Source organism: Haemorhous mexicanus, chromosome Z (assembly GCF_027477595.1).
Source record: "Haemorhous mexicanus isolate bHaeMex1 chromosome Z, bHaeMex1.pri, whole genome shotgun sequence".
Classification (NCBI taxonomy): domain Eukaryota; kingdom Metazoa; phylum Chordata; class Aves; order Passeriformes; family Fringillidae; genus Haemorhous; species Haemorhous mexicanus.
The window spans coordinates 89,295,531-89,315,722 of NC_082381.1; the positions used below are offsets into that span (position 1 = coordinate 89,295,531).

Below are 20,192 nucleotides of genomic sequence, written 5' to 3' on the forward strand. Positions count from 1 at the left end.
CCCAGGAATGACCCACGGAGTGACCCATGGAGTGACCCACGGAATGACCCAGGAGTGACCCACAGAGTGACCCACGGAGTGACCCAGGAGTGACCCACGGAGTGACCCACGGAATGACCCAGGAGTGACCCACAGAGTGACCCAGGAGTGACCCAGGAGTGACCCCCAGAGTGACCCAGGAATGACCCAGGAGTGACCCATGGAGTGACCCAGGAGTGACCCAGGAGTGACCCAGGAGTGACCCATGGAGTGACCCAGGAGTGACCCAGGAGTGACCCCCAGAGTGACCCAGGAGTGACCCAGGAGTGACCCACGGAATGACCCAGAAGTGACCCACAGAGTGACCCACAGAGTGACCCAGGAATGACCCATGGAGTGACCCACAGAGTGACGCATGGAGTGACCCAGGAGTGACCCACGGAGTGACCAAGGAGTGACCCATGGAGTGACCCAGGAGTGACCCAGGAGTGACCCATGGAGTGACCCATGGAGTGACCCAGGAGTGACCCACGAGTGACCCCCAGAGTGACCCAGGAATGACCCACGGAGTGACCCATGGAGTGACCCACGGAATGACCCAGGAGTGACCCCCAGAGTGACCCAGGAGTGACCCACAGAGTGACCCAGGAGTGACCAAGGAATGACCCAGGAGTGACCCAGGAGTGACCCAGGAGTGACCCATGGAGTGACCCACGGAGTGACCCACGGAGTGACCCATGGAGTGACGCAGGAGTGACCCAGGAATGACCCACAGAGTGACCCATGGAGTGACCCAGGAGTGACCCATGGAGTGACCCAGGAGTGACCCCCAGAGTGACCCAGGAATGACCCACAGAGTGACCCACGGAGTGACCCAGGAGTGACCCAGGGGTGACCCAGGAATGACCCAGGAGTGACCCAGGAGTGACCCATGGAATGACCCATGGAGTGACCCAGGAGTGACCCACGGAATGACCCATGGAGTGACCCACGGAATGACCCCCAGAGCCAAATCGAGACCAGAGGCCCCAGCCCGACCCCAGTTCCTGCTGCCGTCATCCTGGGGTGGATGTGGAGTGTGGCATTCCCGTTTTCAGGCTGTTTTCCTGCCTCTTCTTCCCCTGGCCCACTCACACACTCCTCAGAGACCAGTGGTGTCTGGCCCTGCTGGGCAGGGAGAGGCTGTGTGGGCTGGGGGTGGGCACGGGGCAGGGGGGCACGGGGCAGGGTGGGCACGGGGCTGGGGGTGGGCACGCGGCAGGGTGGGCACGGGGCAGGGTGGGCACGGAGCTGGGTGAGCACGGGGCAGGGTGGGCACGGGGCTGGGTGAGCACGGGGTTGGGTGGGCACGGGGCAGGGTGGGCAGGGGGTGGGCACGGGGCTGGGTGGGCACGGAGCTGGGTGGGCACAGGGCTGGGTGGGCACGGGGCTGGGTGGGCACAGGGCTGGCCGGAGCTGCCCGGGGCTCCCCGCCGAGCCCGGGCCGGCTGCCAGCTGTCGGCACCGCCCGTGCCCGGGGAAATCCGCTGTCCCGGCCCGGCCCAGCCGTGCTGCGGTCAGGGCGTGCCCCAGGCCCGGCTGCAGTGCCACATGTCGCCCCCCGGAGCCGTGCCCCCTCCTGGCAGGAGCCGCGGGGGAGCGGCAGGAGCAGATGGCCGGGGGGCTGCGGGGCAGCTCCCGAGGGGCGGCTCAGCCCCGCGGGCACTCCTGGGCTCGGGGAGACCAGCTGGTGCCACACTCGGGCAATGAGCTGCGGACGTCTGAAATCCTGCCAAAATCAAAGTGCTGCTTTGCGGTTTCGGGTGGTTTGGCGTTTTTCAGACGTGTTTTCTTTGTTTGTTTTTATTCACCCGCAGTTGCACTGCGGCACAGCCGTGCGGGGACGCTGTCACCCGCCAGCCCCCGGGGCCGCTGTGGGGCCGGGGCCGGTGGCTCCCTGGCTGCCGGGGCTCCCCGGGCCTGCAAGCGCTGGGGACAGGGGACACCAGAGCCACCCCGGGCTGGCGGGAGCCGCAGTTCCACAGCGGTGTCCGGTGGTGGCCACAGCACCGCCCAGGCTCGTGTCTGTGACTCGTGTCAGGCTCAGGGGGCCCCTGCCCTGCCTGAGGGGCTGGGGACACCCCTGCCAACCCCGAGGGGCTGGGGACAGCCCTGCCACCCCCCGAGGCGCTGGGGACACCCCTGCCACCCCCTGAGGGGTTGGGGACACCCCTGCCACCCCCTGAGGGGTTGGGGACAGCCCTGCCACCCCCCGAGGGGCTTGGGACACCCCTGCCACTCCCCGAGGCGCTGGGCACATTCCTGTCCTCTGTTCTGTTCTCATTCATGGGGACGGCCCGAGGGGCTGGAGGTCGCTGTGATGGGCAGGAGGTCGCTGTGCCGGGCAGGAGGTCGCTGTGCTGGGCAGGAGGTCGCTGTGCCGGGCAGGAGGTCACTGTGCTGGGCAGGAGGTCCCTGTGCTGGCAGGAGGTCGCTGTCCTGGGCTGGAGGTCGCTGTGCTGGCATCCGCGGTGCTGTCGCAGAGCAGCGGCCGTGTCCCAGTGGGCTCTGGGTCCCCTGGGGCCGGCGGGGCGGGTGCCACTCAATGTCCTTTGTGCTCCATCCGCCCCACCGGCAGCGGCGGCTCCAGGGACCAGAGGGGCCAAAGTCCCCCCAGGGCCACCGCGGTGCTGCCCAGGGCCAAGGGGCCCACGGGAGGTGAGGATGTGGGGCCTGGGGCCCTCGAGGGCCAGGTCCTGTTCCAGTCCCGTTAGCCACAGGATGCCAGCCCGCCGTGGGGACACCCCGGGGCAGTGCCTGGCAGCTTGGGGCGATTCTGCCCGTTTGGGGAGTCTGTGACATTCACAGTGACATTCACAGTGACATTCACAGTGACATTCACAGTGACATTCGTTCCAGGGACATCCCCCGGCACGGCACGGCACGGCACGGCTGGGCTGGGCGCTGGGGCTGCCCTGGGAGCTGAGACACCGCAGGGACACCCAGCGTGGGAGCGGCTGCTGTGGCCTGGGGACGCCTGGCAGGCGGTGGCAGTGGCAGGGGAGGGGACGGGCACCGGGGCAGCCCCAGGTCAGTGCGGGCGGGGGGACAGAGATGTGGAGCGCCCCAGGAACAGGGACAGCAGGAGAGGAAATGGCCTCCAGTAACCCCAGGGTGGGCACAGCAGGAATTTCCCCATGGAAAGGGCTGTCCAGCCCCGGCACAGCCGCCCAGGGCACTGGTGAGTGCCCATTCCTGAGCCATGTGGATGTGGCACTTGGGGACAGGGGTCGGTGGTGGCCCTGGCAGGGCTGGTGGCAGGGTGGGACTCCATGGCCATGGTGGGCTTTTCCAGGTTAAAAGCTGCTGTGGCTCTGTGGTTCTCCCGGGGGCTTCCAGGCCCTGCCATGATCGCCTCGATCCATGCCATTTCCCGGATTTCTGGACCCGTTTTCTCCCGCTCCCGGGCTTTGGGCAGCCCGCCCCAGCGCGGTGTCTCAGCCTCAGCCGCCCGCGGCTCCTCCGCCCTGCTCGGGGTCGGAGAGCGAAGTCCAGCCCTCCTTCGGCGGCTTTGTGCTGCTCCCGGCCCACCCCCGTGCGGAGCTCACCGAGTCCGCTCCGGCTGCAGGAGCGCCCTGGGACCATCCCTGAGCCCGGCCTGAACCTGGCCTGAACCTGGCCTGGCCATTCCCGAGCCCTTCCCGGCCATCCCCGAGCCCTTCTTGGCCATCCCCGAGCCCTTCCCGGCCATCCCCGAGCCCGGCCTTTCCCCAGCCCCCGCAGACCCATCGGGGTGTGGGATCTCCTACAGCCCCCGGGGCAGCTGCTCTGCCCAAAATCCAGTTATTCCTTCACAGCCTGCACCCCCAGCTCTTTTTGATGTGTTTACTTCAAATTTTGCCCAAGCAGGTTTTGGAAATGCGCTGCAATTTCATAAAAAATCGGGCCAGGTCTATTCTGGGGGTAAAAAAAAAAGCAACCAACAAAAGCTGCTCATTTTTTTTTTGTGCCCGTTCTGCTCCTTCCAGGAGCCGTGGCACGGGAAGGGCCGCCCGAGCCCGGCTCACTGCACAGCCCGGGCCGGGAGCGGGGCTCGGTGCTCCGCCAGACCAGCCCCGCCGCAGTCCCGGGGCAGCGCAGGGACCGCCGGCCCCGCTCCCGGCCCCGCTCCCAGCCCCGCTCCGATCCCTCTCCGGCCCCGCTCCCAGCCCCGCTCCCAGCCCCGCTCCGATCCCGCTCCGGCCCCGCTCCCGGCCCCGCTCCCAGCCCCGCTCCCAGCCCCGCTCCGGCCCCGCTCCCGGCCCCGCTCCCAGCCCCGCTCCGGCCCCGCTCCGGCCCCGCTCCCGGCCCCGCTCCCGGCCCCGCTCCCAGCCCCGCTCTGGCCCCGCTCCGGGCCCGCTCCCGGCCCCGCTCCGGGCCCGCTCCGATCCCGCTCCCAGCCCCGCTCCCGGCCCCGCTCCGACCCCGCTCCCAGCCCCGCTCCAGCCCCGCTCCAGCCCCGCTCCCGGCCCCGCTCCCGGCCCCGCTCCGGCCCCGCGTGTCCGGCAGCCCCGGAGGGCAGGAATGCTGCGGGGCGGGGATCGGGAGCTGCCTGCGGACAGGGATCTCCGCCGGGACATCAGCCCGAGGCTCAGCCCGAGGCGGGCGCTCCCCAAACGCCCCAGTCCAGCCCCGGTGCCGGCTCAGCCCCGGCTCCGGGCGCTCGGCTCTCCCACGCCCAGGGCAGCACCGCCCCCGCCTCTGCCGGGCCGCGGGCGGACGCGGAGCGGGGCAGCGCCGAGCCCGGCGGCGCGCCGGAGCTGAACGGCAGAGACCGCGCGGGGACCGAGCTCCGCTCCTGCGGAGGCTTTGCCGGCAGCGCCGGCCGGCTCCCGCTGCCCCGGCGGACGGAGAGCGGCCAGCGGGCACGGCCCCGCACGGCGCGCTGTCCCGCCCGGCCCCGGGAGAGCGGGATTCCCGGCCCCGCTCCCTGATCCAGCGAGGGACCGGGCACGGGGGGCTCGGGACCGCCCGCGGCGGCCGCAGGAGAGCAGCGCTGGGGGCGCCTTCCCGAGGGACGGGCCGGAGCGGCCTCGGCAGAGCCCGGGACAGCCTGGAACAGCCCGGGACAGCCTGGAACAGCCCGGGACAGCCCGGGAGAGCCCGGAACAGCCCGGGACAGCCCGGGACAGCCCGGAACAGCCCGGGACAGCCCGGGACAGCCTGGGGCAGCCCGGGACAGCCCGGGAGAGCCCGGGACAGCCCGGGACAGCCTGGGACAGCCCGGGACAGCCCGGGAGAGCCCGGAAGAGCCCGGGACAGCCTGGGACAGCCCGGGACAGCCCGGGACAGCCCGGGACAGCCTGGAACAGCCCGGGACAGCCCGGAACAGCCCGGGACAGCCTGGAACAGCCCGGGACAGCCCGGGACAGCCTGGGACAGCCCGGGACAGCCCGGGACAGGCCGGAACAGCCCGGAACAGCCGGGGACAGCCCAGGACAGCCGGGGACAGCCCGGGACAGACGGGACAGCCCGGGCCCACACGGGGCAGGGCGGCGCTCCAGCAGCCGAGGAGCCGCCCGAGGTTGGAACCGCGTCCGTAACAACAGCCCAGGGAAGGCGGCTGAACTGCAGAGAGAGACCCCAGACCCAAATCCCTGACACACACACACACACACACACAGCCCCCAGACCCAAATCCCTCACACACACACACACACACACACACACACACACACACAGAGCCCCCAGACCCAAATCCCTCACACACACACACACACACACAGAGCCCCCAGACCCAAATCCCTCACACACACACACACACACACACAGCCCCCAGACCCAAATCCCTCACACACACACACACACACACACACACACACACACAGCCCCCAGACCCAAATCCCTCACACACACACACACACACACACACACTCAGAGCCCCCAGACCCAAATCCCTCACACACACACACACACACACACACTCAGAGCCCCCAGACCCAAATCCCTCACACACACACACACACACACACACTCAGAGCCCCCAGACCCAAATCCCTCACACACACACACACACACACACACTCAGAGCCCCCAGACCCAAATCCCTCACACACACACACACACACACACACACACACACACACACACACACACACACACACACACACAGCCCCCAGACCCAAATCCCCCACCGAGGGTCCCCCCGGGCTCTCTGGGGTTTCTGTCCCCCCTCGGGCTCCCCCAGTGACAGCCGGGCAGACAAACGTCCACGTTAATGGAAACCAGTCTTTATTAAGTAACCTTTAATATCAGAAAAATAAAACTCTTATAATTCTCTTTACAGCAAATATATAATATCAGTGCTTCGGCCATCATCAGTTAAAGGCCCTTTATCATAAAATATATGGATTCTTTTAATCTTTATTCAAATTGCATCTGTAACCCCTACATATACATAACAAAAAGTGTAGCAAAATTAGCAGGTACTAAACCAGCCCCTGGGTGATGGTCTGGGGGCTCGGCTGGCACGGGGCACAGCTGGCACGGGGCACAGCTGGCACGGGGCACAGCTGGCACAGGGCACAGCTGGCACGGGGCACGGCTGGCACGGGGCACGGCTGGCACGGGGCACAGCTGGCACAGGGACCAGGCTGGCACGGGGCCGGGCCCTGCAGGACAGGCCACAGGCCGCGCCCTCAGGGCACTCCCAGACGGGGAATCACAACATAAAAACCGTTATCTGTAAACCTGGAATACGAAATGTAACTCTTCAAGTGGAAATGAAAAAGTTTTCTGCGCATTTACTACTTCAGCATAGGTGTAATTTCATTTCTTCTTTTTTTTTTCTTTTCTGTTATACTGAGAAAAAAGCTTTGTCTTGGGAAAATAATGCTTCCAAAACCAAAATAGAAAAAATCCACCAGAACTCCACTTCGTATATTTTTTTTTTCCTTTCTTTCTTTCTTCCTTTTTTTTTGTTTTGGTTTTTCATATTGTTCTGTTTGCTTGTTTTTGTTGCTTTAACTTATGCCAGCACAGATTTGGGAACATACTGAGGATGGAAGAGCTGGGAACACCCACAGGTTGAAATGCAGGAAGAGTACTCAAGAGACTCTCTTTTCCTTTTCCTTTTCAAACTCGTGATTGGAAAGACATTTTGGAAATGAGGCAAACTGACTGCAGGGCCAGGGTTGCCGAGAGATCAGCAAGGCCAGGGCAGGCAGGCAGCCCCCGAGTCTGCTTTTCCCTACCAAAAACAGAACATGAACCTCTAGCATGTGCCAGGCGAGGGCAGGACACGGCGGTGCCTCACACCTGGGGCTGCAGGCGCGCTGGGAGGCGATTTGGGATCGGCCTGATTGGACAGAGGGAATGTCGGCAGCCTCGCCCGGGGCAGCACGGGCCCTGGGAGCATTCCTGGGACGGGAGCCTGGCACGGGCTCCTCGGACACGCTGCCCAGGCCAGCCCGGCTGCTCCCGTGGGAATGGCGGCCCCGAGGGCCCTGCCCAGGCTGCTCCTGGCCCTGGTCCCGGTAACCCCGGGGTGCCCCCGGGACAGAGCAGGCGTTTGCAGCGCTGAGGGTGAGGCGCGGGTGGCTGCAGAGAGCGGCAGAGAGGCGTTTCCCAAACCTGTCTGGGCACTGGCAGTGTAGAGAAGGCAGCACTGGAGGTGTGGGCAGCTGACGGCGCCACAGCCCTGCCCGGCGGTGACCGAGCCCTCTGTGGGCAGCGGGGCTGCGGCTGCCAGCGCAGAGGCCCGGCCACGACAGAGGCCCTTCCCACCGGGGGTGATGGACGAGCCCCGGCCCGTGTGCCAGCGCCGCCACCCGCACGGAGGCACAGACAGCGGGCAGGGCTCAGCAGTGGATGTGGATGGCCTGCGTGACGGCGGCCTGGCACACGGGGCACGCGGGCGCGTCCCTGGCGCAGATCCGGCCGGCGCACTGCAGGCAGAAGAGGTTGTGGCCGCAGGGCACGAGGGCGGCGGTGGCCTCGCCCTCGAAGCAGATGACGCAGTCGTGCCTGCGCCGGCACTCGGGGGGCGAGCTGGACGTGGAGCCGCCGTTGGACGAGGAGTAGCTGTTGGTACCGTTGGAGAAGGCGGGGATGCAGACGGGCAGCCCGGGCTGGGGGGCACAGCCCGGCGGGTCGCCGCGGGCCCGCCTGGCCAGCGGGTGCTCCAGGCCCTCGGGGAAGGTGGGCGACAGGCGGGGCGAGGGGGGCCGGCTGCCGCGGCACAGGGCCTTGGGGCCGCCCACGGCCTCACCGCCCAGGCCGGGCAGGGCGGCCGCGGGCTCGAGGGGCGCCCATATGGTCGGGGAGGGCGCGGGCAGGGGCTCGTAGGCGGGCGAGTCCAGCGCCAGCTCCTCGGCGCCCAAGGCCGGCAGCGCCTCCCCGATCCAGAAGCCGCCGGTGCCAAAGGGGCTGGTGGGGCTGAAGTCGGCCAGCCGGCTGCCGCCGAAGTAGGAGTCGGTGGAGCCGCTGCCCAGGGAGCTGGAGCTGTCGTTGCGGTAGCTGGAGACCATCCTGGGGCGGGCGCGGGGCGCAGGGCGGGCGCCCGGCCAGGCGGGGCCGCCCTCGAAGCCGACGTCGGTGCCGTTGGCGCGGAAGTCGCTGTCGCCGCCGAGCTCCAGGAAGGTGCCGGTGCGCAGGGCGATGTGCATCTCGATCTCCTCGCGCGCCCGGTCCACGTTCTCGGGCATGCCCGTCACCTCGAACACGGGCTCCTTGTCGCGGCTGGGCGTCACGATGTAGGTGTGCGTCTGCTGCTGGATGCGCTTGATGGTGGCGCCCTTGGGGCCCACCACCAGCCCCACCACGCGGTACGGCACCCGCACCTGCACCGTGGTCTGCCCCGGCAGCGCGGGCGCGCAGCACGGCCCGCCCGGCCCCGCGGCCCTGCCGCGCGACGCCCGGATCAGCGAGAAGTGCTCGGCCGCCGACAGGATCTCGCGCTTGGCCGTGGCCACGTCCTCCCTGCGCCCCGTCACCACGAACACCGGCTCCTGGCCACGCACCGGCGTCTTGATGTAGGTGTTGGTCTTGGCCCGCAGCGCCTTGATCTTGCAGCCTGTGCGGGAAAGACGGCAGGTCGGCGGGCGGCCCAGGGCACACAGCGCCGCCCGACCCGCCCCGCTGCCCCCAGAGCCCCTGCCTGCAGGGAGACAGAGGCTGCTGCCCCATCCCAGCGGGGACAGCTCGGCGCCAGCCGCAGCTGTAGCTCAGCACGGCCCCAGCCCAGCGTCCCCAGTGCCACCGCTCGGTGGGCAGCGCCACGGGGCCGTCCCTGCGCGCCAGCCGGGCTCCCTCCCGAGCGTCCCACAGAGACTCCTGAATTCCCACTTCCCGTGCCTGGTGTCGCTCAGCTGCCTGCACGGAGCCTCACACACACGCACAGAGCTCTGCTGACACAGCAGCCCTGCCCCCCCGGCCACCTGAGCACAAACCAGCGCTTCCAGGCGGGAGCAGGGCCTGCACCGCAGCCCCGTGCCCCGGACAAAGCCACCACCGTGGGTCACTCGCTGAGAACTCCCCGTCTGCCTCCTCCCGGGGGGGTATCCAAACTCTGCTTTTCCCAGCGGGATGAGGGGCCCTCCTCGAGCTGCCCCAGGAGCCCAAGCAGACCACACAGACAAATGGACTCCACCTGCGGGGCTTCTCTCCTCGCCCGAGTAAACCCTGCCCCAAACAGAAATCACAAGTCGCTGGAACGTTTCCCTTTGATGTTTAGGGATGGAATGGCAGTCTGCGGGACACAGCGGGCCCTCTCCTGAGACACGCCAGGTGTTGAGGCACGGTGCAGCACAAGCCCAGGTTACCCAGCACAGGAGCAGGGGAGCGGGCAGTGTGAGACGAGCACAGACCAGCAGGCCCACACTGGGGCATTCCCAGCCGTGCCGGGATTCTGCCCTGACTGACCCCGGCCGGCGTGGGGCCAGCTGCCAGCAGGTGACAGAGGTGGTGCTCGGAGCACGCCTCAGCTGCAGGGAGCTGTGAGCAGCTCCGGCACCGCTGCCCTGCAGCAGCTCGCTCCCCTCTGCTCTCTGCTGAGCGCCCCAGCCCCTGTGGAGGCACAGAGCCGCATCCCCAGGCTGGGTTTGTCAGCCCCTGCTCCCGGGGGCAGGGACGCCTCCATAGCCCAGGGGCTGCTCCAGGCGCCCTCCTGCTGGAACGGCCCCTGGCAGGAGCAGGAGCAGGAGCAGGAGCAGGAGCAGGAGCAGGAGCAGGAGCAGGAGCAGGAGCAGGAGCAGGAGCAGGAGCAGGAGCAGGAGCAGGAGCAGCAGGAGCAGGAGCAGGAGCAGAAGCAGGAGCAGGAGCAGAAGCAGGAGCAGGAGCAGGAGCAGGAGCAGCAGGAGCAGGAGCAGGAGCAGAAGCAGGAGCAGGAGCAGGAGCAGGAGCAGGAGCAGGAGCAGGAGGGGCCGCTGCTGCAGGGCCCCGCAGGCAGGCGGTGAGCGAGGCCAGGGCTGGCCCAGCTGGGAAGGAGGAGGAGGAGGAGGAGGAGGTTCATTGTCCCGGGCAGGGAGGCACACGGGCAGCTCCGGGGGGCAGGGAGCGTCGGCACCACAGCGACACTGTCACCGCACGGCCTGCCCCAAGCCCAGCGCCAGCGCCAGCCTGCCCCACTCCCTGCACGGCCCCTGTGCTCCCTGCCGGTCCCGCTGCACACAGAGCACACACAGCACTGTCTCCATATCTCTGTCGCTGTCTCCGTACCTCCTACAACACTGAGGGGCTCCCAGCACAGCTCACACACACTGACACAGCCCTTCAATGCACACACACACAGCAACACAGCCCTTCACGGCACACCACTGCACAGCTCCCCTTACCCCACAGTTCCCAGACGGGGCTCCCCCGCCCCGCCCCGCTCCCGGACGCCGCATCCCGTCGGATCTCGGCAGCCCGTGCCCAGCGGAACGCCCCCGCCTGCTCTGCCCCACTCCCTCCCGGTGCGGGCCGGCCCGCCCAGCGCCCGGGGCCGGCACCGCGCGCAGCCCCGGCAGAGCCCGCCCCGCCCCGGGGGCACACGGCGCGCGCTCCCGTCCGTCCGTCCGTCCGTCTGTCCCGCCCGCCGGTACCGAGCCCTGCGGGTACCGAGGCCGAGAGGGAGCCGGGAGTTTGTTTTCACAAACTGCACCGACTCCTCCACGCGCTGCTCTGCGCTGCCTCAGACAAACACGGCCCTCCTGAGTTCCTCATCTCCTCAGAACAGACACAGCTTTTAAAAACAATTTTTTTGTTGTTTAGTATCAATTTTTGGGCTGGGGAATGCTTTGCCTGTTAAACAAACAGCTTTTTCCACTTTTCTTCAAGGAAATCTTTTCCCCAACCACCTGAATCTACTTTTCTAGAGGGAGTTTCCCTCAAAATCTGCCTGAAAGCAGGACAAATATTTTTTTTCCCTCTGGAAAACTTTTTTTCTGCCCTAAACCTGACTTTTCTGCCTCAAAACCTGGCCTGTCTGCCCCTAAACCCAACCTTTCTATTCTTAAACATAAAGGTCAAGTTTAGGGGCAGGCAGGCCGGGTTTAGGGGCAGGCAGGCCGGGTTTAGGGGCAGGCAGGCCGAGTTTAGGGGTAGAAAAGTCGGGTTTAGGGGCAGGCAGGCCGGGTTTAGGGGCAGAAAAGTCGGGTTTAGGGGCAGAAAAGTCGGGTTTAGGGGCAGATAGGCCGGGTTTAGGGGCAGATAGGCCGGGTTTAGGGGCAGACAGGCCGGGTTTAGGGGCAGAAAAGTCTGGTTTAGGGGCAGATAGGCCGGGTTTAGGGGCAGATAGGCCGGGTTTAGGGGCAGACAGGCCGGGTTTAGGGGCAGGCAGGCCGGGTTTAGGGGCAGGCAGGCCGGGTTTAGGGGCAGGCAGGCCGGGTTTAGGGGCAGGCAGGCCGGGTTTAGGGACAGACAGGCCGGGTTTAGGGGCAGACAGGCCGGGTTTAGGGGCAGAAAAGTCGGGTTTAGGGGCAGACAGGCCGGGTTTAGGGGCAGGCAGGCCGGGTTTAGGGACAGACAGGCCGGGTGTAGGGGCAGAAAAGTCGGGTTTAGGGGCAGGCAGGCCGGGTTTAGGGGTTACTTAACTGGAGGCTCTGTAGGTGGGACAGGAGGGTCCCCAAAATGGCGGGAAGGAGTGAAGGGGCTCAGGACCCTCAGGGGGTGAAGATGAGGGTCCCACCCTGAGTATGAGGGGGCAGGAGGGTCCTCAAAATGGCGGGAGCAGGTGAAGCCCTCAGGGGGTGAAGATGAGGGGACAGAGAAGGAGCTGAAGATGAAGGTCCCACCTTGGAGTGTGAGGGGACAGGAGGGTCCCCAAAATGGCGGGAAGCGGTGAAACAGATCAGGACCCTCAGGAGGTGTGAGGGGACAGGAGGGTCCCCAAAGTGTGTGGCAGGAGGAAGAGGAGGGTCCCTCCCTGGGAGGTGACACAGGAAGGTCCCAGCCCAGGTGTGAGGGTCCCCAAAATGGCGGGAAGAGCTGAAGAAGGAACCAAGCCTCAGGGGGTGAGGATGAAGGTCCCACCATGCGGTGTGAGGGGACAGGAGGGTCCCCAAAATGGCGGGAAGGAGTGAAGGGCCTCAGAACCCTCAGGGGGTGAAGATGAGAGGACCAAGAAGAAGCTGAAGATGAAGGTCCCACCTTGGAGTGTGAGGGGACAGGAGGGTCCCCAAAATGGCGGGAAGGTGTGAAGGGGCTCAGGACCCTCAGGGGGTGAGGATGAAGGTCCCACTTCAGTTGTGAGGGGACAGGAGGGTCCCCAAAATGGCGGGAAGGGGTGAAACAGGTCAGGACCCTCAGGAGGTGTGAGGGGACAGGAGGGTCCCCAAAGTGTACGGCAGGAGGAAGAGGAGGGTCCCTCCCTGGGAGGTGACACAGGAAGGTCCCAGCCCAGGTGTGAGGGTCCCCAAAATGGCGGGAAGAGCTGAAGAAGGAACCAAGCCTCAGAGGGTGAGGATGAAGGTCCCACCATGAGGAGTGAGGGGACAGGAGGGTCCCCAAAATGGCGGGAAGGTGTGAAGGGCCTCAGGACCCTCAGGGGGTGAGGATGAAGGTCCCACTTCAGTTGTGAGGGGACAGGAGGGTCCCCAAAATGGCGGGAGCAGGTGAAGCCCTCAGGGGGTGAAGATGAGGGGACCAAGAAGGAGCTGAAGATGAAGGTCCCACCTTGGGGTGTGAGGGGACAGGAGGGTCCCCAAAATGGCGGGAAGGTGTGAAGGGCCTCAGGACCCTCAGGGGTTGAGGATGAAGGTCCCACTTCAGTTGTGAGGGGACAGGAGGGTCCCCAAAATGGCGGGAACAGGTGAAACAGGTAAGGACCCTCAGGGGGTGAGGATGAAGGTCCCACCCTGAATATGAGGGGGCAGGAGGGTCCCCAAAATGGCGGGATCAGGTGAAGCCCTCAGGGGGTGAAGATGAGGGGACAGAGAAGAAGCTGAAGATGAAGGTCCCACCTTGGGTAGGAGGGGACAGGAGGGTCCCCAAAATGGCGGGAAGGTGTGAAGGGGGTCAGGTCCCTAAGGGGGTGAGGATGAAGGTCCCACTTCAGTTGTGAGGGGACAGGAGGGTCCCCAAAATGGCGGGAACAGGTGAAGCCCTCAGGGGGTGAAGATGAGGGGACAGGGAAGGAGCTGAAGATGAAGGTCCCACCTTGGAGTGTGAGGGGACAGGAGGGTCCTCAAAATGGCGGGAAGGTGTGAAGGGCCTCAGGACCCTCAGGGGGGGAAGATGAGGGGACCAAGAAGAAGCTGAAGATGAAGGTCCCACTTCAGTTGTGAGGGGACAGGAGGGTCCCCAAAATGGCGGGAAGGGGTGAAGGGGCTCAGGACCCTCAGGGGGTGAAGATGAGGGGACCAAGAAGAAGCTGAAGATGAAGGTCCCACTTCAGTTGTGAGGGGACAGGAGGGTCCTCAAAATGGCGGGAAGCGGTGAAACAGGTCAGGACCTTCAGGAGGTGTGAGGGGACAGGAGGGTCCCCAAAGTGTGCGGCAGGAGGAAGAGGAGGGTCCCTCCCTGGGAGGTGACACAGGAAGGTCCCAGCCCAGATGTGAGGGTCCTCAAAATGGCGGGAAGAGCTGAAGAAGGAACCACTCCTGAGTCCCCCTCAGCGCCGCCATTGCCTCCCCTCACTCACCCTGACGCCCCACGATCTCGGCCACATGCTCGGAGCTGGGCACGGCCACGCACTCGGTGGTGTTGACGCTTTTCTTCCTCAGCAGCGCCGCCTGTTCGCCTCCAACAGCCCCGAGCTCACCGCAGGCCTGCGACTGCATGGCCGCCATCATTCCCCGGCCTCCCGTAACATCCAGGCCGCGCGGGAGTAACAACAACGCGGCTTCATCGTCTTCATCCTCCCTCAGCTCCGCCTCGCCGCCATCCTCCTCCTCCTCCTCCTCCTCCTCTTCTTCCTCCTCCGGGCCGGTTTGGGCGAAGCCGAGGCCTTGCAGGCGTTGCTGGAGGAGCAGCAGCGCCGGCTCGGCGGCTTCGTTGGCCTCGGCGGCTCCGCTCGGCATGGCGGACGCGGTTATGAGAGCGGAGCCGCCATGGCCGGGGCTGAGCGGCGGTGCCGGAGCTCAGCGCGGCGCGGCCATGGCGGCGGCGGAAGCAGAGAAAGGAGGAGAGACGTGATTGGTTGATTGGGAGAAGAGGGGTGGGGTTTAGGCGTGACTGTGAGATTTTATTGGTTGGTAAAGGAGGGACGGGCTGTCAATCATTAATAATCACGCCCCACTCGCATACACTCTCATTGGCTGAGCAACTGAGTGGGCGGAGCTTCAGAGTGATTGACAGGTAAGGCGTGAGGGAAAATGATTTTTTGGCGTTTTCAACTCAATTTTTTGGATTTTGAGCCAATTTTTTAGCATTTTAATATAATTTTTTTTGGGTTTCCGATCTTTAGATTTTCATCTCTTTCCCGATCCTGATCGCTCTTGGAATGTTCCCCCCAAAAATTCCCAAAATTTTGGTTAAAATCCACAAAAAAAGAGGGATGGGAAGCCAAAAATTCGGATTTAGGTTAAAAAAAAAAATTAGGATTAGAATCCGTAAAAAATGAGGATTAAGTCCTTAAAATTTCGTTATAATCCTAAAAATGGCCCCAAAAAACCCCAAAATGCCTCAAAAAAGAGTCCAAAAAAAAGGGGCCCAAAAGGGTCCAAAAAATGGCTCAAAAATGCCCCAAAAATGATTCAAAAAATGCCTCAAAAATGTCCAAAAAAACCCCCAAAAATTCCCTAAAAAATGCCCAAAAATGGCACCAAAAAGTTCAAAAAAGACCCAAAAAATTCCTTAAAAATTCCCCCAAAAGGGTCACCAAAAATGGCCCAAAAAGGGACCCAAAAAAAAAAAAAAAAATCCCCCCCAAAATTTAAAAAAAATTCCCCAAAAATCCCCCAAAAATCTTAAAAAATATTTTAAAAAATCCCCCAAAAATTCTGAAAAAATCCTGAAAAATCCCCCAAAAATCCTCAAAATTTCCCCAAAACATTTTAAAAATAAAAATTAAAAAAATCCCCCTAAAAATTCCCCAAAAAACTCAAAAAAACCCCTAAAAATTCCAAGACAAAAAAGGAAAAATATCCCAAAAAATTCCCCAAAAATTCCAAGAATAATTCCCCCAAAATTCTTGAAAAATACCAAAAAAATCCCCAAACATCCTTCCAAAAAATCCCAAAAATTCTCAAAAATATCCCCCAAAAATTTCCCCCCAAAATTTCAAAAAAACCCTAAAAAAACCGTCCAAAAAATCCCTAAAAATTTCAAAACAAAAATCCCAAAAAATCCCCAAAAATCCTTTAAAAAGTGTTGAAAAAATTCCCAAAAATTCGAAAAAATTCTCAAAATGTTCTCAAAATTTTCTTGAAAATAAAACCCCAACAAACCCCAAAAATTCCCCCCCCAAAAAATTTAAAAATCCACCAAAAATTTAAATAAAATTCAATTAAAATAAAAAAAATTCCAAAAAAATTAACAAAAGATTCAAAAAAAAAATTCCTCAAGAATCCCCCAAAAAATCCTCAAAAAATTCCTTTAAAAATTCCATTAAAATTCTCAAAAAATTCAGCTAAAATACCAAAACATCCCCCAAAAAAACCCCCCAAAAGGAAAAAAATATGGCAAAAAATTCACAAAAAATCCCCCCAAAAAACCCCAAAAATTAAAAAAAGAATCCCCAAAAATTCCTTTAAAAATTTACCAAAATTCTCCAAAAAAATCCTCAAAAATTCTTGCAAAATCCCAAAAAAATCCTCAAAAATTCCTGTAAAAATCCCCAAAAATTCAGAGAAAAAAAATCCCAAAAAATCCCCCAAAGAGTCCAAAAAAATCCTTCAAAATTCTTTTAAAATACCAAATAAAATCCCCTAAAAAAATCCAAAAAATTCCGCTAAAATCCCCGAAAATTCCCCCAAAATTCCTTTAAAAATTCCATAAAAATTCTCAAAAAAATCCCCAAAAATTCCCTCAAAATTTCTCGGAGAATCCAAAAAAAATCCCCCAAAAATTCCCATAAAAATCCTTAAAAATGGCAAAAAAAAATCCCCCAAAAATTAAAAAAAAATCCCCCAAAAATCCAAGAATTCCTTTAAAAATTCCATTTTAAAAACTCCAAAAAAATCTCAAATAATTCCCCCAAAAGTTCTTTTGGAGGATTTTTGGGAAATATTTTTGGGGAAATTTTTTGGGATTTTTAAAGGAATTTTTTGGGGATTTTTTGGGTAATTTTTTGGGAATTTTGGGGAAATTTTTGGGGATTTTTTTTTTTATTTTTTGGATTTTTTTGTGGATTTTTTAGGAATTTTTTTAAGATTTTAGGGAATTTTTTTTTTAAATTTTTTGAATTTTTGGGTGGATTTTTTGGGGATTTTTTCAAAATTTCAGAAATTTTTTTTTGGGAATTTTTGGGATTTTTTTCAGATTTTTTGGGGAATTTTTAGGGAGTTTTTTATTTTTAGTTTTTATTTTTAAAATAATTTTTCAATAGTTTTGGGGGATTTTTTTTTGGATTTTTTGTAAAATTTTCCCTGGATTTTGGGAAATTTTTTTATTTTTATTTTTTGTGGAATTTTTCTGGAATTTTTTGGGATTTTTTTGTGACTCTTTGGGGATTTTTTTTTAAATTTTTTTGGGAATTTATTTGTATTTTTAAAGAATTTTTGAGGAATTTTGGGGGACTTTTTTCAGATTATTTGGGGATTTTTGGAGAATTTTTTGGTGATTTTTTGGGGAATTTTTTGAGAATTTTTGGGAATTTTGGGGGATTTTTTTTTTGAATTTTTGGGAGATTTTATTGGGGTTTTTTTGGGTATTTTTCAGGAATTTTTGGAGAATTTTTTGGGGGATTTTTAAAAAATGTTTTGGAAATTTTAGGAGATTTTTTTGGGATTTTTTTTGGGATTTTTTGGGATTTTGGGGGGATTTTTTTTGGGATTTTTATGGAATTTATGGGGATTTTTTGAGGATTTTTTGGGGATTTTTTTGGGATTTTTGGGGGCATTTTTTGGGATTTTTTTGGGAATTTTGGGGAAATTTTGGGGCATTTTTTGGAATTTTTTGGGGAATTTTTGGGGAATTTTTTGGGATTTTTTTGGGAATTTCTGGGGCATTTTTTGGGAATTTTTTGGGGAATTTTTTGGGCAAATTTTGGGGCAATTTTTGGGATTTTTTTGGGATTTTTTGGGGAATTTTTGGGGCATTTTTGAGGCATTTTTCGGGAATTTTTTTGATTTTTGGGGCATTTTTTGGGGAATTTTTAGGGCATTTTTTGGAAAATTTTTTGGGATTTTTGGGGGCATTTTGGGGGCATTTTTTGGGGAATTTTTTGTGGAATTTTTGGGGCACTTTTTGGGATTTTTTGGGGAATTTTTGGGGATTTTTTGGGGCATTTTTGGGGCATTTTTTGGATTTTTTGGGGCATTTTTAGGGCATTTTTTGGGAAATGTTTTGGATTTTTGGGGGCATTTTTGGGGATTTTTTGGGGCATTTTTGGGGCATTTTTTGGGATTTATTGGGGCATTTTTGGGGCATTTTTTGGGAATTTTTTTGGATTTTTGGGGGAATTTTTGGGGATTTTTTTGGGGCATTTTTGGGGCATTTTTTGGGATTTATTGGGGCATTTTTGGGGCATTTTTTGGGAATTTTTTTTGGATATTGGGGGAAATTTTTTTTGATTTTTTGGGGCATTTTTGGGGCGTTTTTTGGGAATTTTTTTGGGATTTTTGGGGCATTTTTGGGGCATTTTTTGGGATTTTTTTTTTATTTTTGGGGATTTTTTTTTAATATTTTGGGGCATTTTTGGGGCGTTTTTTGGTATTTTTTGGGGCATTTTTGGGGCATTTTTTGGGAATTTTTTTTGGATTTTTGGGGGAATTTTTTGGGATTTTTGGGGCATTTTTTGGGATTTTTTTTGGAATTTTTTGGGGCATTTTTTGATATTTTTGGGGCATTTTTAGGCAGAAAAAAGGAAAAAAATGGGGGGGAAAAAATCTCGTTTTTTTGTCCTCTTTTGGCTCCATCCCAAAATCCCGGAATTCCCGCCGGGATTCCCCAAATGTGGCAGATGGGGAACGATTTGCATATATTTACATACATTTACATGCATTTGCATAGATTTGCATAGATTTGCATAAATTGGCGGGGTGAGATGGGGATGGTGGGGTTTGCTTGGAATGGGAATTTTAGGGGGGGGAAATGGGGAAAAAATGAGGGAAAAATGGGGGAAAAATGGAAAATTGGGAAAAAATTGGGAAAAAATTGGGGAAAAATGGGAAAAAATTGGGGGAAAATTGGGGAATAAAATGGGGGAAAATTGGGGGAAAATTGGGGGAAAATTGGGGAAAAATGGGAAAAAATTTGGGAGAAAATTGGGGGAAAATTGGGAAAAATTGGGAAAAAATGGGGGAAAATTGAGAAAAAATTGGGGAAAATTGGGGAAAAAATAAGAAAAAAATGGGAAAAAATCAAGAAGAAATGGGGGAAAAATGAGGAAAAATTGGGAAAAAATGGAGATAAAATGACCAAAAAATGGAGAAAAAAATCAGGAAAAAATGGGGGGAAATGGGGAAAAAATGGGGAAAAAATGGGAATTAAATGAGGGGGAAAATGGGGGGAAATTGAGGAAAAAATGAGGGGAAAATGGGGAAAAAAGGGGGGAAAATCAGGAAAAAAAGGGGAATTAATGGGAAATAATGGGGGAAAATCAGGGGAAAATTGGGGAAAAAATGAAGAAAAATGGGGGGAAAAAATGAGGAAAAAATTGGAAAATTTGGGATAAAATTGGGGAAAATTGGGGAAATGGGGGGAAAATTGGGATAAAATGGGGGAAAATTCGGGAAAAAATGGGGGAAAATTGGGGAAAAAAGGAGGAAATAATGAGGAAAAAATGGGAATAAAATAGGGGGGAAATGGGGAAAATTTGGAATAAAATGGGGAAAAATTGGGGGAAAATTGGGGAAAAAAGAGGAAATAATGAGGAAAAAATGGGAATAAAATAGGGGGGACAATGGGGAAAATTTGGAATAAAATGGGGAAAAATTGGGGGAAAAAAAGAGGAAATAATGAGGAAAAAACGGGAATAAAATTGGGGGAAAATGGGGAAAATTTGGAATAAAATGGGGAAAAATTGGGGGAAAATTGGGGAAAATTGGGGGAAAATTGGAGGAAAAAATGGAGAAAAATCAGGAAGAAATGGGGAAAAATGGGGGAAAATGAGGGAAAAATTGGGAAATATCAGGAAAGAATGGGGGAAAAATGGGGAAAAATTGGGGAAAATTGGGGGAAAATTGGGGGAAAAGATGGAGAAAATTTTGGAAAAAATGGGGAAAATTGGGGAAGAAATGGGGAAAAAATTGGGAAAAATGGGGGGAAAATGGTGGAAAATTGGGGAAAAAAAGTGAGAAAATTGGGGCAAAAAATGAGAGGAAAAAGGCGGAAAAATGGAGAAAAACTGGGAATAAATGGGGGGAAAATGGTGGAAAATTGGGGGGAAAAGGGACAAAATGGGGCAAAAAATGAGAGAAAAAGGCGGAAAAATGGGGAAAAATGGAGAAAAACTGGGAATAAATGAGGAAAAAGCCGCCAAAACCCCTGGAAAAAAAATCAAATCCCTGAAAAGAATTCCCTAAAATCCCAAAAAGCCCAAAAAAAATCCGATTTTTTTTTTCTCCCCCTCCCCTTTTCCCCCTCCCCAAGCGGCTGCAATTCCACCAAGGAACCGCAGAGGGCGCCCGAGAGCGGCTCCCGCCCCCTTTTATTCCCATTTATTCCGATTTTTT

At 57.0% G+C, this 20,192-nt stretch overlaps 1 protein-coding gene across 1 annotated transcript; it reads right to left on the reverse strand.

Moving 5' to 3' along the window:
• Positions 1–6,211: 6,211 nt before the first annotated feature.
• Positions 6,212–14,537, reverse strand: MEX3C (mex-3 RNA binding family member C). Its single transcript, XM_059873872.1, has 2 exons — positions 14,057–14,537; positions 6,212–9,010 (listed from the first exon to the last, which is right to left on the reverse strand). The coding sequence occupies exons 1-2, from the start codon at positions 14,433–14,435 to the stop codon at positions 7,797–7,799; spliced, it is 1,593 nt and encodes a 530-aa protein (XP_059729855.1). The 5' UTR covers positions 14,436–14,537; the 3' UTR covers positions 6,212–7,796.
• Between the last annotated feature and the right edge of the window lie 5,655 nt (positions 14,538–20,192).